Source organism: Taurulus bubalis (genome assembly GCF_910589615.1).
Source record: "Taurulus bubalis genome assembly, chromosome: 19".
NCBI lineage: Eukaryota > Metazoa > Chordata > Actinopteri > Perciformes > Cottidae > Taurulus > Taurulus bubalis.
Genome location: NC_136607.1, coordinates 5382715 through 5401773, shown reverse-complemented (window position 1 = coordinate 5401773; position 19059 = coordinate 5382715). Strand labels below are relative to the sequence as shown.

General features: G+C 41.1%; 1 protein-coding gene across 1 annotated transcript in view; it reads left to right on the top strand.

Moving 5' to 3' along the window:
* Positions 1–19059, top strand: part of lrrtm4l1 (leucine rich repeat transmembrane neuronal 4 like 1) — a gene marked incomplete at both ends in the record, with an annotated part of 120733 nt that overhangs the window by 88898 nt on the left and 12776 nt on the right. The window contains one exon of the mRNA XM_079234896.1: positions 6757–8387. Within this exon, the coding sequence (XP_079091022.1) occupies positions 6757–8387 (1631 nt within the window). The remainder of the gene's footprint in view (positions 1–6756; positions 8388–19059) is intronic.

The window sequence follows — 19059 nt, the reverse complement described above, 5'->3', positions numbered from 1 at the left end:
GCGTCTGAAGGTTGTGGCTTGCTACCACATCGTACAGCCTGGAGTTTTCTAGCATCTAAAATATATGTAAACCCCTCCTCTCAGTTTGATCCCAAATGTAGTTTTCACGATATGACATAATGAGGTTCCCTGAGAGCTTCACCACGGACACATGACTATTCAAGGTGCCATGGACGCTTTGGTTCACAGAGTACCTAATGGAGGTGATGGGCATGGCAGTCCATCTGTTTGGGGCACTCAAGGGATTTATTTCTATCCCATATTTTCCCACATAGCGTGCATCTACATACATGCTTATTGTCTTTTAAAGATAAAATCTGTGCTTATGGAAGTTAGAATTCAGTAACAAAACCACTTAGTTAAGTTCAGGAAAACGCAAGTGACTAACAACTCACGAGACTACCAACAGTATCGACTCACGAGACTACTGTAAGAATATAAGTTCAAGATCCTGAGAGGTGGTGGGGAATAAGGTCCGGAATCCAAAAGAGTTATAGTAAAAGTTTATTTAATAGAAATGACAGACAGCTTATGCTCTCGATCGGGCTCCTTTGCTCCGCAGCGAACTCCACGGGCATGCAGGTCCGATTCGCTCGCTAGCAGCCGGAAAAGAGAAAGTTTTCATCCAGCTACACTCACTCATTGGCTTGTCTTCTTCTTCTTCACTTCCTCTTTAAAAAGGGTAGAGTCTATCATCTCAAAAGTCAATGTTCAGCTCCGCCCCCTCAGGCAAACAAGAGAACTACAATTCCTTAAAGCGGCAGTCCATATAACATGCAACATGCAATATTTGTCTAACATTCATTCACACATCAATCATTCTACAGTAATAAAAGTGACCTTCATATGCATACAATTACAAATCTTTCATAATAATCTCCCTTATTAATTATCATATTTCATGCATTGTAATGTACACATAAACAATTAATTTTACATAGATGTGCAAGTCCAAATGTGACAAACTAAGCTTAAAAAACACTACACTACCAACAGTATTGACTCACGTGACTGGTTGACTGATATTTAGTTTTAGTTTCACATGCGACATGAACAGCAGTCTCCTGGAGAAAAGTCCTGTGTTCGTTCCTGTGTATTACTGTCACGCCGGAGCACTAATGAAAGAACCCAAATGCACGACCTGAGGCAGAGAGTAAAGTTCACAAGAATTCCTTTATTGATAAAGGTAATATTGCAACAGGATAGAGTCTCTGGAGAAGGACCGCCGAAGGTTCTCCCGATGTAACTGGGGAGGGACTGAGGCCGGTCGGCAAGGCTCTGACCCGCTGTGGTGAGAGCAGCTGTCTCACTCAGGGGAGAGTAGAATCGCCAACGTAAACAGTCCAGGGTCATTCACAGGAAGGCAGTCAAACTCGGCAGAGGTACAGGCAGGGATCGGGCTTACTCGGAAACGAAGGGACGTCGGAATCAGAACAGGATATCAGGCAGGAAGAACGCTGGTAAGTTGACTCACAGGTGAAGAAAAACGAACTGGCAACGAGACAAGTGAAGCACCGAGTATATATACACACTGGGAGGGGAGTTAACGAGACACAGGTGAAACACATCAGGGCAGGGAGAGGTAATCACACATGAGGAAGTAAAGACAGCAGACATGACACAGGAGGATGATTTCAAAGTAAAACAGGAAGTGACAAGACAACAAAATAAAAGCACTACCGTCTAGTGACGGTTGTGACAATTACTTCCTTGGGCTGTTCTCCTTTTTACTTGCATTCTGCATTGTGTAAGACAATAATCTTTATATATGCTGTCACTGATTACTGTAATAATCATTGCAATACACATTAATTATTTCTTGATGTTTTGTATTGGTAAAATAACATTATAACATATAAAAAATAACATAACTGCCCTCTCCTGGTTCACCTCGTATCTCTCAGACCAACATCAATTCATTGCCATAAATAACTGCAAAACCTCCACCTCCCCAGTGGCCCACGGTGTCCCCCAAGGTTCCGTGCTTGGTCCCCTTCTCTTCATCATTTACATCCTCCCCCTTGGACAAATCATTCGTCGTCATGGTCTTGATTTCCATTGCTACGCTGACGACACCCAACTCTATTTCTCCTCTAAGACCATCACCTCAGTCACCCACTCCACTCTCACCTCCTGTCTCACTGATATAAAATCCTGGATGCAGCAGAATTTTCTTAAACTCAATTGCAATAAATCTGAAATGCTCATCATCGGCCCTAACTCCCTCACCCACTCAGCCCAGACCTTCTCTCTGAATATTGATGGCTCCATCGTCACCCCCTCCACCCAGGTCCGCAACCTCGGCATCATTCTCGACCCCACCCTCTCTTTCCTACCCCACGCCAACCACATCACCAAAACTGCCTTCTTTCACCTCAGGAACATTGCTCGCCTCCGGCCCTCTTTGTCCTCTGCCACCACTGAAATTCTCATCCATGCCCTCATAACATCTAGACTTGATTATTGCAACAGCATCCTCTACGGCTCCCCCAACAAAATCATCAACAAACTTCAGTATGTTCAGCCCGGTCCTACGCAACCTCCACTGGCTCCCGATCAAATACAGGATTGACTTTAAAATCTTACTCACCACTTACAAAGCCCTAAACAATCTGGCCCCTCCCTAAATTTCAGACCTCCTCCCCCTTCACGCCCCTACCCGTTGCCTCAGGTCTGCCAATTTGAACACTCTGAAGACCATCAAGACCAAGCGTCGGACCTGGGGTGACAGGGCCTTTTCAGCTGCTGCACCTCCCCTCTGGAACGCCCTCCCCATCCACATTCGTCAAGCTCCCACCCTATCGTCATTTAAGCAAGCCCTCAAAACACACCTCTTCAAACTCTCCTTCACCTGCTAACCCCTGCTCCCTACCCTCCACCTGTTAACCCCTGCTCCCTACCCTTCACCTGCTAACCCCTGCTCCCTACCCTCCACTGCAGGACTAATTCTGTTGCAGCTTCTCCAGTTTTTTCTTATTTTATTTTTTTAGAATTGTTTGTTTTGTTTCTATATTTTTGTTTTGTTTTGTTCTGTTTTGTCTCTGTGAAGCGTCTTTGAGCATCTGGAAAAGCGCTATATAAATTAAATATATTATTATTATTATTATTAACATAGGGGACTGGGCATTCAGCTTTGGCAAATATATGCACTCTTCCAGAGCTTCTTAGTAGTCACATTGCAAATATAATTAGGTCATAGCCCTTTAGCCTATTTAATCTTGCACATTAGATGGGAATTTAAAACTAGGTTGCCTCGCTCAACTTCCATCCATTTAATTCCCATCAATATGAACTGTGCTTCTTTGTTAACGTTATGGCTCAAAACGAACCTGCCTGTACCGAGTTGTTGCACAGTGACACACAGGAAGCTTTTTCGATCATCTGTGACAGTATATGTTTGCTACCCATTTCAGCGAGAAATTGTACCAGTGATGTGTAACACCCCAATATTTGTGGTGTAATGACGCATAATAATGTGTTCCACATACTTTCTGCCAGACAATGGAGGATTTATTTGTGTTACAACAGCAGGTCAACACACAGAACAATTGGGATTTTCTGTACACAAAATACTTCTAGTCCTGGACCCTTGCTATGTAGCCAGCTTGCTGATGACTTTTTAATGTGATTATAAAGTGACTACAACACACATTATTTGCAAAATTAAGTTCATGCAATTTGCCATCAAGCAGCATCCCTCTGTCTGTTTATCTTTAATACTCTCTGTCTGTTTGTCCACCAAGTTCTGGAAAGCAATATGTCTCTCCAAAAGTTATGTGTACAGAGTTGCACATTCTGCCAGTAATATGATCAGTATCTGTATTTGTATTCATCTCATCCACTTTTCATTTTATTAACCTTTTTCAAAGTCAAACGGTAACTTCTTATGCAGGTGCCAAATCAAAACATTTGCGTGTGTGCTCTAGTTCTTCTATTTTTGTGAGGACCAATTTGAGTGTTAGACCTTGAGAGTGAGGACATTTTATCCAGTCCCTACCTCTACCAAGAGCTGCTGTTTGAGGGTTAAGACTTGGTTTAATGACTGAGGTTGGTATTAGGTTTAGGTAAGGATAAAGGTGTTGGTGTGTGTGTGTGTGTGTGTGTGTGTGTGTGTGTGTGTGTGTGCGTGTGTGTGTGTGTGTGTGTGTGTGTGTTGTACATATAGTCAATCCCTTCCAACTCAAAGGAAGTTACGTGGGCAACTAACATCAAGTTATACTCTAATATGCATGACTTGATGCTGGTGTTTAATCATAATTTATTTGATATCCTTGTTCTGTCAATATGTGTTTTCTCATATTTGCAACCCACGAGAACAAATAGATGGAAGTATTTTTTGTTCATGTATAATATACCGTTTGTAGAGCCTTATACCCTAAATCCTGTGCAATACCAGCACTTTACAAACAAAACTCAAATCAGTAAAAACAGGATGCAAAACAGTAAAACCGCCCACTATTTAAAATGTCATAAAAATACTAAAATAGGCTGAAAATTAATATCTTACAATGTACTTACATTCAGGATTACCTCTACTCCATTTTTGCCAATGCATTTAGAACTCTTAATAGTCCCCACTTAAGGAAATCATTTCTCTATCTCTCTCTGAGAAAGAACAATCACACACACACACACAATTATAATCTTAGTAATTCAACAACTGATAGTTCTCCTACCACTCAAATTACAAATTACCTGGGCACAATTTATTATTAAAAACCACTAGACCTTGAAACCTCCTATGAAATAAAATAGAAACTAATTAGATACGAGCTGTAACTACTACTTTATTCATCTCCACATTGCTACTTGTCATTCCCGCCCTCACCTTCTCCCAACTCAGAACCATTGTCATTTCCGCCTGTCCAAACAAAAATGAAAACCCCTCATCCCTTTATGCCTTTTAAGACGAGCTTCTCATCATTAATTTTCAAATATGTCACTGTTAACTGTGAAGCAGCTGCCGCAAAACCAAAGAGCAGATAGGTGCCTTGGGGAAGGTAAAAGTATATTTGAAAGCAGCGTTGTCCTGAGATATGAATATCCTGAGTCAGAGCATTACTCAGTGTGAGACCAGAAGAGAGCCCTCGGTAAAGGATGTGTGTCCTTGACATTAAGTGCAGTCAGAATGTGTTAGGTCACTGACACATCCTTTAACTGTTGGCTCTGTACTGCAAGATGTAGAATTTGAAATCAAAGAAGACTATTTGGAGTAAAAAGGGCCAACTGTCAACTTTAATTTAAATTTTTTTTCATCAGGTTACTGACATCGACAGTAAAAAACAATCCACTCTTTGGCTTTACAAAATCCTTGATTGCTTTGCCTGTATTGAGGATTGTTGTACAGCTCCGTTGTCCTATAATTGTAGGACTACTATAACAAAAGGCGGCATAAGCCCTTGGTGGTTCACCCTCCACAAGACTCACTACTTCGTCGTTTGTTGCATTTATAAGGATTGTCAAGGTTATGGTTTCCATTGATCCAGATGAAAATAAAAGGCATACCTGCTATTTATCAATTTAGATTGTTTTGGTGTGAGTTGCCTAGTTTTGGAGATATCGGCAGTAGTGATATCTGCCTTCTCTCAAATATAATGGAACAAGATAGCACTTGGCTTGAGGTGGTCAAAGTAGCAATAAAGATACAACTCAACCTGCATGACCCAGTTACTCAAGACAATCTACAGACCTTGTTGTAAGCAATTTCATGGAGGAACTATTTTCTTTCCACCGAACTACACCCGCTAACCGTATATCACCGCATAGAACCGTGCATCTATACCTGCACCTCGTCACAGCTAAGCGATGATATTAATCATTTCACAAGATGGATAATCTGGAATAATCGGGTCAGGATTTCTGGAAAAAAAATTGCTCTTCCTCAAATACATTTGAAAAATTTATTTATTTTTCTCAAGCACCTCAAGCCAAGTGCCATCTTGTTATATTATATTCAACAGAAAGCAGACATTTCTAAGGCCGATATCTCCAGCACATTTCCACTCGAACCAAAACATTCTAGATTGATGAATAGCACTACTTTTAAGAGGAACATTTTTGCATAAAAACCTTCCCTGTACAATAAACATAGGGGTCATAGTGGTCTTGCTAATTGTCCCAAATGTTCAAAACTGAATGTGGAGGGCTGATGCTTAACCTGAGAAAGCAGTACTTTCATATGATCCTCTAAAACTTCTTGACTCCTTGTTGGCTTTGTGTCCTTGACAAGTCTGAGTTCTGAGTATTAATATGTTTGAGGAGAGCAACATCTCATAAGTGCACTTTTGCAGAAACCAGCATTGTGACCCATGATCAAAGGGAGACTAAATAACGTGTTGTATGCAAAGCATACATTATGATTCTTGCTATGTTCACAATGAGTACCGGTATTGAAGAAAAACAATTCTCGCAATGCAGCTGAATTGCCATTTGCATTACCGCAGAAGTGATTTTCCAAAGTCAATATTTTGCAGAAAGCTTTAATGATGTTCTTCTGAAGATCATTCTTTTATTTATATCAACTGAGAGCCTTATAGATATGTTTTTTCATATGCTTCTGGTACTATTTAACACAAAGCTTTGAACGTTTTTTCACTCACTACATCTGTTGGAAAAGTTGTAAATCCTTTTTACTTTACAGAGGATACTGCATTTTTAACTTATCTATGGCTTGTTTGCCATATAACATCTGAAAATGTGACTTTAGTAAAATCCTTAAATTGCCCTCTTTCTTTTGTGTCTTATATTCTCTTCTAGGTCCATTGCTGTGTTATGGAAGACTGAAACACCTCCTCCTTCCTCTTCTCCTTCTCTTGCGGGCTCCCTTGTTGTTGAGCTTTGGTGAACGCACCTGTCCCAATAGCTGCCGATGTGAGGGGAAAACCGTCCATTGTGATTCAGCTGGCTTCCTAGATGTCCCAGAAAACATCTCGGTAGGCTGCCAAGGCCTCTCCCTGCGCTACAATGAACTGCACACCCTGCTGCCATATCAATTTGCTCACCTCAGCCAGCTCCTCTGGATATATTTGGACCATAATCAGATTTCAGCTGTTGACAGTCGAGCATTCCAGGGGGTCCGCAGGCTTAAAGAGCTGATACTGAGCTCCAACAGAATCACATCCCTGCACAACTCAACATTCCATGGAATTCCCAATCTCCGCAGTCTGGACTTGTCCTACAACAAATTGGAAATTCTGCAGCCAGGTCAATTCCATGGCTTGCGGAAATTACAAAACCTACACCTACGCTCAAATGGTCTCTCCAACATCCCAATTCGAGCATTCCTGGAGTGCCGAAGTTTGGAATTCCTGGATTTGGGCTACAATCGAATCAAGGCTCTTACCCGTACCACCTTTTTGGGGCTGCAGAAGCTGATGGAGTTGCATCTGGAGCACAACCAGTTCTCACGGATCAACTTTTTTCTGTTTCCACGATTAGCCAACCTACGATCACTCTATCTGCAGTGGAACCGCATAAGGGTGGTAAACCAGGGCCTTCCATGGACTTGGTATACACTTCAGAAACTTGATCTGTCTGGAAATGAAATCCAGACCCTAGACCCAGCTGTGTTTCACTGCTTGCCCAACCTTCAAGTCCTCAACCTGGAATCCAACAAACTGTCTAATGTGTCTCAGGAGGCAGTGTCAGCATGGATCTCACTGACCTCCATCAGCCTAGCAGGGAACATGTGGGATTGTGGAACTGGCATATGCCCACTTGTAGCTTGGTTGAGAAATTTCCGGGGTAGTAAAGACACCACTATCATATGCAGCAGCCCAAAGTTTCTCCAGGGAGAAAAAATTATGGAAGCCACAAGGAGCCATGGTATTTGTGAGGAAACTGATTATGTTCTGACTGAAACACCTTCACCAATGTCAGATCTCATTTCTGAAGCCACTGGTGAACCTACCTTTGCCCCTACTAGCGGATCTCCGTCTATGCCACCATCCAACACCTTTGGTCCTGTCCCACCATTCAGACCTCGACCAATTCCTCATCCTACCCTTCCAGGATATATGAGCAAAGACCCAAGGGACTCAGTTACTCACACTCGACCTACTCCTATACCACCCCCAGAGATGGAGCACATGACTCTGCACAAAGTGGTGGTGGGCAGCGTGGCACTCTTCTTCACCATGTCCCTAATCTTGACAATTATCTACGTGTTTTGGCGGCGCTATCCAGGTGCAACCCGGTTGCTGCAGCAGCGATCCATGGTGGGGCGGAAGCGTCGCAAAAAGAGTCCAGAGCCAGAGCAGAACCTGAGCTCCCAACTCCAAGAGTATTACATGAGCTACAACCCTGCTGCCACACCAGAGGCATTGGAGGTGCTAGGCAATGGCACTGGTTCCTGCACATGCACAATTTCTGGCTCCAGGGAGTGTGAGGTATGATTCATCGCCTCAGCCCTAAAAATAAAACTCAAAATCAAAATGCAAGGCTCAACTGAGAGGTAAATCCTTTATCAAGTATGCCCTGTAAAAAGAAACTGTTGATTCACAGTTAAGCATATTTGACTCTTCACTCATAACACACTTGACTTCAAATGGTAGATGTGTCCAATTATTTAGGCTTAACTTAACTTAACCGTAAAGTGGAAAACAGAAAATAACTAATCTGATTCAGGGAAAGCAATCTACAACATGGGCTCAAAGGGCCACTGTCTAACATTAATGCAGTACTAAATTGAGGTAATTGAGTTTGGCTTTAACATGTTTTTCATCTTTGTATCTAATTGTTATTCTAAAGCTACTATTTTTCAACCATGAATAATTGGACGCCGTCTAACTATTTTGACACTGCATCTGCATGGCATGGCTGAGAAGCTATTTGTCTGCTGTGTGTTTGTACCATATGCATGTGTGTGTGTGTGAGTGTGTGTATGTGTTTGGGGGACTTTCGAGGTCTACAGACCTTTTATTCTCTGGAATGTGTATTTAATATACCAATGCAAACCTCCAATGTGCCGTACGTTTTTGCAGTCTCTAAGACACAACATCATCCATTTGCGCAACAATTCATAGCGGTGGTGGATGAAGTGAACTGTATTGGTTTTGATCAGGATTTGATGGTGTTGCTATCACATGGCAAAGTGAGAGATAATGCTTGAGAGGTGATTAGCAACTGAAAAGCGGAACATGTTAGCTTGTTCACTTTGAGGTTGAACATCAATTGACTACGGTTTGTTTGGTTTCGTCTGTGGATGTGAACTGTAAATGCCCTTCATGTTTCCCTGAGCTGTGTGGGGAGATTTATGGTAATCTGCACAGAGGAGAGGCACTATGGTAATCCCAAAGTGCATGATATGTCTTGAATGTGGATCCCTCTGCTATGATAAGGAGCATATTTATAAACCAGGGTAATTACACTCACTCGCCTTTGTTTGATCTCAAGAAGCATGGTTTGGATGCACACCTATGACGGATTCATTCACGGGTGCTACAGAGTTTAATGGTTAATACAAAATAATAAGATATAAAAATAAGTTCCAAAACAAATCTTACACCACAGGGTATATTATCATCTGAAACTGTAACTAGGGAGAAGTTACAGTTTGAGATGGCAATATACCCCGTGGTGTAAGATTTGTTTTGTTACTTATTTTTACATCTTATTATTAGGAAGTTACCATAGCTTTGATTTAACTGTCATGACCGAGACTCGAAGTGCAAAGTTTTAAATGTATTTTCTGAATGTTGGGCTCAAAATGTATTATATCATTAGAGTATTGAAATTCATACAAATGGCAATAAGAAAATTATTTGCAACTTTCATAAATATAATATTTTGTATTATTGTTATTATCTTTGATTATTATTTGCTGTGGGATCCATCAACTTTACTGCATAGGGAGGGTCAAATGGATACAAAGCACGTCAACCCACTAGACGTCATAAATCTCTTGATATTGACAATGGAGCAGACCCAGCTTTTATCTTTTTGCATCGACTATACAACAATTCTAAAGCTCCTACTTGCAATTATGGCAATTCTTGCTCGTGTCCTGTGTTCAGAAGAAAACCTTGACAGCTACAACAAAGTGTGTTTACTTACTTCCTTATGATAAGCCCGAACATTGGAGCTATAGAGGAATTGTAGTGATTGTGCTGGATTATGATGTTTGTGCATAAGCAATGTTAAAGAACATTATTGCGAGACCAAATTGATTCCTCTTTCATTATGGCTCACTGAGAGATTTAACTCCTTTCACAAATACAGCAATTCTGCTTACTTACCTCCTTATTTTTGTCTCCATGGCAGAGTGGAGACGTTTTGATTTTTCATGTTTGCTGAGGAACACTCAATTTTGTGACAGGAGATGAGGCACAGCTTGGTTCAACACTGTCACCCACAAAATAACTTTACATACCACTTGATATGTGGGCTCGCCATAGATTGCACACCCAGCTTTTAACATATAACTTTCATGTTACGGAACATTATTTTCAATGCTCTATTGCCCTGCCATATTCAGCAAATTTCAATTAAGTATTGACCTGTAACATGGTGATCTCCATGGTATGCATCTCATGCCATTACAGCATTGACAGAAGTTGAGATGTAGAACAACGTTGGAGAATTACATTTTGTGCCTCTCTGAATTCAAAGTGAACCAATTCTATCTCACACAACCTCAAACAGGACAGCAAGTTGATATTATGATTAATTACATTCCAAATCAGTCAGTAGCATACACGTTAGCTGCTTTGTAGAATGGGGAGAAAAACAAAATACTTTTTGATTACATCCACATGTTTTACCTATAATCATTTTGAAGCTGTTGCCATGCTCTATCGTTAATATAATATAGTATGTCATAAGCAAATTCACATTATGACAGACCGATTTATTTTGGGCCTGGCTGCAAACCTGCTGCGTTAGTCATACTTCTTGAGTCAATATGTAGCTGGACTTCACTATGCTAGGAAACAAAAGAGGCGTTCTGATTCTCTCCAACACTGCAAATATTGCTGTAGCAATCAGCGTGATTGTATTCTCTCTACATAACCGTAATCCAAATCTCCTCATCTCAAGAACAATCTCTCCTTTTCAACATCACTGACAGGTGTCTTTGGTGGTTTGCTGCCGGGTGGGCTCTGCACAGTTGCTTATTTCAGGCGTTTAATAATTGAGGAGCAGGCGTAAGCTGGGTTTAGTTTGATGAAAGTGCCATCTTGCTGGCCAGCACAGCCGACTGTGCTTTTCATTATGAGTGTGCAGCGCCAGCAGTCTCTGTGGATGGCAATGTGGAAGAACAAAAGGCAACACAACACATTCACCTAGGATTCAATGAGGTATTGTCAAGACCGGCACAGAATGGTATCAGAGCCCAGCAGGAAAAGAGTTTCAACAGAACCCTGTCTGTTTCACTTTGGGGCTGGATACTCCAAACTTAAAAGTCCCCTCAAACCCAGAAGGGGATAATATCTACTCTGGCTGATTTGGTCTTTTGCTCATGTAGACGTTGGACGCAGCTATGCTGGGAATTTGCTGAGATCCCCAGTATCCATTCACTAATGCCACATTCTCATTGTATCGTACAAATCTAAATGTGAGCAGTTGAATGGGAAATGCAGTTAAGGTCGTCTCGAGTAAGTCAGAATATCCGAACAACGTTGGAGAAAAGAACTACAGAAGTGGGAATAAATTGATAACAAAATGACTGCAAAGCCATTCACTCTGAACATTAATAAAAGCAGACTAATTAAAAAGGTAGCCTACAAAGGTTTTATCTATTAGGGCTCTCATTCATTAATTAAGTTAATCAATATTTAAGTACAATTTTCAATTCACTCGAGCCACAATTGTAATTATAAATTACATAATTGGCAGTACCCCTATAAGTAGGGGTGAGGGAAAAAAGTTGATATATATATATATATATATATATATATATATATATATATATATATATATATATATATATATATATATACGTATATATATACGTATATATACACATATATATGTATATATATACATATATATATATAAATATATATATATATATACACTCACCTAAAGGATTATTAGGAACACCATACTAATACTGTGTTTGACCCCCTTTACGTGGCATTGATTCAACAAGGTGCTGAAAGCATTCTTTAGAAATGTTGGCCCATATTGATAGGATAGCATCTTGCAGTTAATGGGGATTTGTGGGAGGATTGGGTTGAGATCTGGTGACTGTGGGGGCCATTTTAGTACAGTGAACTCATTGTCATGTTCAAGAAACCAATTAGAAATGATTGGAGCTTTGTGACATGGTGCATTATCCTGCTGGAAGTAGCCATCAGAGGATGGGTACATGGTGGCCATAAAGGGATGGACATGGTCAGAAACAATGCTCAGGTAAGCCGTGGCATTTAAACAATGCCCAATTGGCACTAAGGGGCCTAAAGTGTACCAAGAAAACATCCCCCACATCATTACACCACCAGCCTGCACAGTGGTAACAAGGCATGATGGATCCATGTTCTCATTCTGTTTACGCCAAATTATGACTCTACCATCTGAATGTCTCAACAGAAATTGAGACTCATCAGACCAGGGAACATTTTTCCAGTCTTCAACTGTCCAATTTTGGTGAGCTCTTGCAAATTGTAGCCTCTTTTTTCTATTTGTAGTGGAGATGAGTGGTACCCGGTGGGGTCTTCTGCTGTTGTAGCCCATCCGCCTCAAGGTTGTGCGTGTTGTGGCTTCACAAATGCTTTGCTGCATACCTCGGTTGTAGCGAGTGGTTATTTCATTCAAAGTTGCTCTTCTATCAGCTTGAATCAGTCGGCCCATTCTCCTCTGACCTCTAGCATCAACAAGGCATTTTCGCCCACAGGACTGCCGTATACTGGATGTTTTTCCCTTTTCACACCATTCTTTGTAAACCCTAGAAATGGTTGTGTGTGAAAATCCCAGTAACTGAGCAGATTGTGAAATACTCAGACCGGCCCGTCTGGCACCAACAACCATGCCACGCTCAAAATTGCTTAAATCACCTTTCTTTCCCATTCTGACATTTAGTTTGGAGTTCAGGAGATTGTCTTGACCAGGACCACACCCCTAAATGCATTGAAGCAACTGCCATGTGATTGGTTGATTAGATAATTGCATTAATGAGAAATTGAACAGGTGTTCCTAATAATCCTTTAGGTGAGTGTATATAAGAGGTGGGATGCTTGTCTTGTTCGACTCTGAATCAAGATATTACAAAAGTAGCGTAGTTAATCTCCAAAGCAGGCCAGTGTTTGAACACACTTTGGATTTGCGACCTTGAAAGTAGCTTTCCAAGAAGAAAGTCACCCTGAAACTAACGTCAGCGAGGGGATCATTGAACCCCAGCACCAACAAACAAACCGGCCAACAAACACACTCCGCACCACTTGACAAATCTTCAGCCAACACTGCTAGAGATATAAAAACAGAGACAAACACTTCTCCTGAGCATGGAGATTAACATCTGTTTAGAAAAGACATTTAGCCAGTGGTGGCCAGTAAATTAATGTAATGTGCAACATTAATTTAAGCTGCCGACTCTTGGTTAAGGTTACTTTCATAAGGACCAGTTAGCTGAAGTGCATTTTACATTTCATATTTCATTTCAATGGACTATATACAAATGTAATCACTTTTTAATTGAGATTCTATTCATGGTTTGATTGCCAGAGATGTGTACATAACCGAGGTGATTGCATAGCAGGTAGTTCTGTAGTTGGTGAACAGAGTGTTTTTTATCTGCCCCTCAAACATTTAGGTTATATTAGGGCTGGATGGTATGGCCCAGACATCATTGAATGGAAATATTTTTGAGTGGAACAGCAATACACAATATTAGTGTTCAGTTGTAAGTCAAAGCTACATGGGAGATGTTTTTATTACAATCAGATATTGTATTATATGACCTGGTAAAGCTACTGAGAATTGCTTTAATTGAAGTGATTCAACAAATCAAGTCATGCTAATTCAACAATTAGATTTTCTGGATTACTCATCTAAAATGTTTTTGCGTAATGAATGTTACTTTATTAAACAGACCAGACCTAGGTTGCATACCCTGATAATTATGGCCATGCCCACAGCCTCAAATGATGGTCTTGAGGCGCTGCAGTGTTTTTGTTTTCATTAACAACCTGGAACCTACACGATACATTTACTGCCACGAGAAAACTGTACGCCTCGGCCCCACAGCTATGCCCATACACTACTCTCATGACATATGCATCAAACAGTCGCAACATCCATCAACTACAAGTATATTCAAGCTTGAAACACACATACAGGATATTTTATAGGCCTACGGGAGAAATAAATCTGCGCATGTATTGGACGAAAGAGCAAAATGATGTAACGCCACCACGCTGCGGTTCAGCCATAAAGGGCGAGTGGGGCGAGGTTGTGTGTAGACACAGAGGGAGAGTGAGTTAGTCCTTTTCCTGACCAAAAATATCAACGTCAGAGTCTCAAGAATAGATATAATAAGGCAAAAAACATACACATCTGGGGGATCCATGTTTAGGAGCTTTAAAATACGCCACATACACAATTAGTGGTACACACTGAAACATGTATGCAGTGTGAGCCTTAGGTGACACCATTTTATTGTCCACCACTCAACTTTCTATTGAACGGCACTTGTATAACTAGACAGTATGAGGTTCACTCTGAGTTTTTTTCTGTAAATTCTTCTTTCATGAGCTGACGAAGCACAGTGGGACTCTCTTTATGAACTGATAAACCAGGTTAGTAGTTAAATATTTAGTGTTGTTTTCAGACAAAAATGTCGTGGGGTACATTGGGAGTTCTTCAGTTCTTCAGTGATATCTGACTATATTTCAACCGCAATTACAATAAAGAACACGTATTATCAGCATGTTCACCGCCTAAATAGAACATTTCCTCTCGAAAAAATAAGCTTATTGTGTGAAGGGTGTTATTTAAAATACTGCAGTCTCACTTTCAGATTATGGAATGGTTTTAGATTTATTTTTTTGGACGGTAAGAAAAGGTATGAAACCAACATCAACAAGAGTTAATATAATAATACAGTTCAATAAGTTTGATTTACATTATGCCTGTTTATAGTTTAACACTCTTTAATGATGACGATGCCTTGAGAGATTAATAAAAATGTCTTTCAGATTGCATCAGTTAAAATCACACCTCTGATAAATGGAAACTGGAAATACATGTTTGATGTTGCTTCAGGGATGGATACTGATGACTGATCATAAATAGGCACTGGTTCCAAAATGGTACATTCAGTAATAACTAGTAAACTATAGCACCAGTCGGTACTGCTGTCTGTATTTGATTGATCAGTTTGCCTGCTTCCCTACATGCAGCCGCTCGGTAATGAAGCCCTCCTTGGGTTTGCGTCTACATTCACTGGACCGTGGTTACAGCAGACAGCTTGAAACGCTCTGATGTCTGGGTTAACTAGCAAAGTAATAGAAAATATAGTTAATCAACGAATCCTCCAAATTAAACTTTTTTTTAAAATTTAATTTCCACCATGGCCTTCTTGGTCATGGTTACAAAGAGAACTGTGGACAGGGAACAGGGGACAACACTAGTGACATGTGGGACAAAATGTCAAATATTTGTGGTTGCCAATACCTACATATAGAACTCACACATTAAGTCTCTCTACCTCCCTGTAAACAGCAATAATAGGCGGTGATCACTTCGTAAAAAGGAAATAAATATGGGCACATTGATAAGTGGTACATTTGAATCCCTTTGGAATTAAGGAGAAATATCTATAAGAGTACTGGTAATCATTGATATTGATCAACAGCAAAGGCACCAATAGCGGTATTGATAGAATCCTAGCAATACCCATCCCCAGTCATCGGTTGAAATTGACTAATAAATGGCTATACATACTTTATTGACAAGAAAGCAGCACTAGTTAAGTTAACTGACCCAAAAATAGGTTAGCCTGTTCTCCCTCCGGTCTTCTCCTCAAGCACCCCTGCCTCTTGGAGATATAGTGACTGTACGCCTCCTCCCCTCAGGCAGCTTTGAAGAGAGAAGGATGTCACAGTCTGCCTGCCACGGCGCTCACTTTGCATGTCCCCTGGATAATTTCCCCTCCAGTTCCGTTCCACTCCACAGGCGTTCCGCCAAAAGACATTTAGAAGAACACTTTCATTTTACGGGTCCCTCTCCCATTTACTTCATCAGTTTTAAGGAACCATTAAGAGCTTAAGTGCAAGCAGGCGTGGACCGAGGAGCGAGATCCCAATGAATATGCAGTTGGTCTCAGAGGCTAGTTAAGACGTTTGTTCTCCGAGCCCAGCAACCCAAACATATTCTCCCTTCGAACGGCAGCTTTGAATGTGTACATCGTGAAATCTTGCCTTGAATTATTAAATGCATCATATCTGTGATCAAGCGAGATACAGTTTTAAAAGACTGAATTATTAAGTGCATTTTACAGTTTACAGAAAGCGTTCCGTCCTGTTCAATGCAGCTCCTTAAACTCTCAGTGTGTTACACTGGAGTTGGAGCGAGATCTTGCTGCTCCTGTCAGCCAATAAATGAGCCGCTATTAAAGGAAGCGGGTGGCTAATTAGGACGAGATATATGTTTTTCTCTGCCTGGCTCAAGTGTTTTTCTGCTTGACGCAACAGAGGGAAACTGCAAAACACCTTGGTTTATCATCATTTGGTGAACGAGCAGCTGCTCGGATGACAATGCCGGAAAAAGCTCTTGGTGAGAAGTATTTCCACTTATTCAGTGCAACTGCCTCTTAAATATCTCAGAGGGGCAATTTCATGCCCTCTTCCCTCGATTGCTGGGTCATCCTCAAAAGAACTTCTCCCTGCAGAGGCTGTTTTGGATGATGATGCATGTGCTGAAATGTTGTAGACGTGGCTCTTTCTGCCCCCAGGCCTTCCTCTCCATTGCACATGCAGAAATACAGTCACACGTACTGCCAAACCCCAATGAGCCGTGTATTATTAGCAGCATCTGGAGCTCGGCTCGGCCCCGCAGCAAAGACAAATAGGGATCTTCTGTTTTGCTGGATATCACAAACACAGAGAGAGGAGATTCTACAGCATATTTTTTGAAACTGTGCGTATGTCTATTTGTTTTCCCAGGCTGAAAGGGGAAGCAGGGCTCAGTGGCACCTTGTATTAAAAGATTCCCCGTATCTATTGCGCCCTCTATTGCCCCGAATTGAATTTTATAACACCCACCTTTTTCCTTCTTGCCAGGGGCTTTGGCAGCCCATGCGTGCTTCGTCCTCAGATAACAGTAGTATCAACCCACTCCCCTTCACTTCCACTCCCCGTTCTTTCAAAAGCCCACAAACGTCTTATTCTGCAGCGGCTCACTGGCATGAATACATAACCGTCCTGAAAATGTACAGGGACTGAGAGGGGCTAAGTAACTGGCAGTATTATGACGCTATTCTACTGAAAAGTGTGAGTTTAATTAAAGTGAACAACACCCCTGCCTACACACGCTCACACAGTCTCTTTCCTGAAGTGCATACAACTTCACGGCTAGTAAAGTAATGAGTGTGCTGATATAGCGCGCAGACAATTAACTGATAGTTGGTCGACAGTGACAACTGTACCACTTTACAAAATGTCTGGCCTTGACAAAGAAATGACTTGGGTAAAGAAAGATACGGAATGACATGCAACAAAGGCCCCTGGACAAACTTGGAACATTGCAATTTCGTGATTAGCATCTTAAACCAGCCTTTTCTTTATCTAGCGGAATTCTTTTGGGTTTACAATATATGTGGCCTGTCTGGCCGTGTGACGGGACATCAATGTGAAGATGTCCCAAAAGGCTTTGGGAAATTGTGATAGACTCTTTTTGACACTTTCTGACACTTTATAGACCAAGGGATTATTGAGAAACAAATATCCACAACCTGCTGACAAACTCCTCTCCATACTCGCCGTGAAGCTTTTAAGTTTTAAGTTTTATATAGAGGGCAACGCCCGCAGTCCTTGTTCCATACTAAGTCCAGCCAAGGTAGATATGAGGCTTTAGCAGTCTTGAGTTGGTATCCTCCAATCTTTCACTCTGTCAGGCTGCACTTAGGCACAGCATATCTTTGAGCTAAATGCTAAAGCTAGCATGGCACCATGCTAACGTGCTGTGTCAAGCAGGTTCAATGTTTACCTTGTTCGCCATCTGAGTTTCAGTCATGGCAATCCATCCAACACCTATTAGGACACACCGGTCTGCGCCTAAGTGGTGGACTGACTTACGGACTACTAAGATATTGTAAATTGTTGAGCCGAATTGTTTTTCAGTTTTTCTTTATCATTCAGTTCATCATCTTGCAAGCCCTCAGATTCAACCTTCTGAACCCTTGAATACTATAAGCAATCGATAGTTGGAGGTATAGTGTAACAATCTACTCCAACAAGGAATAAATACACTCACACCCCATTTTCTTGATTTAACCTTCGCTTGGAGCACCTTTGATTCCTGGTTTGCAGTTTTTATCAGCAGCATGTGAGCCAACTGAGTTTAGACGATGAGGGGGAAATAAAGCCTCCAGGAATTCAGCTGGAATTACAAAAAGTAAGGAAGGAGACTCCAGGCCATTTCAATTGCTATTCATATAATTATGAGCTTGGTGGACACTGTGCAAGAGGTGGCATGAAATCCCCTCCATGCAGGGAGAGCAGGGCTGCAGCTAGTGACCAGTTTACTGCAACTGTGAAGGACTGAGACGAAGCTGTCCTGAACCTTGAAACTGTGAGGTCTGCTTAAAAGCCGTGAAATGCTTCTACTCTTGAAGAGAGTCAGCACACTCGAAAACTATTTAGTCTTCCATAAATGTGATAATACACACCCATTGTTAGTCATTTATAATTTAGCACAGTTCATTGTTTTGTGCTGCAAGGCTTATTAGGTAAACACAACAAAACATGACCATTTAGTTCAAGTCGGAGAATATACATTTCACACCACTGTTGTTGTTTTTCTCTGGAGTGCCTCAGATCAGAATCCTATTGGACACTATCTATATTATATAAGTTTGTCCTGTCTTGATCTTTTTGTTGCTGTTTTTGGTGAAAATGAACTGTA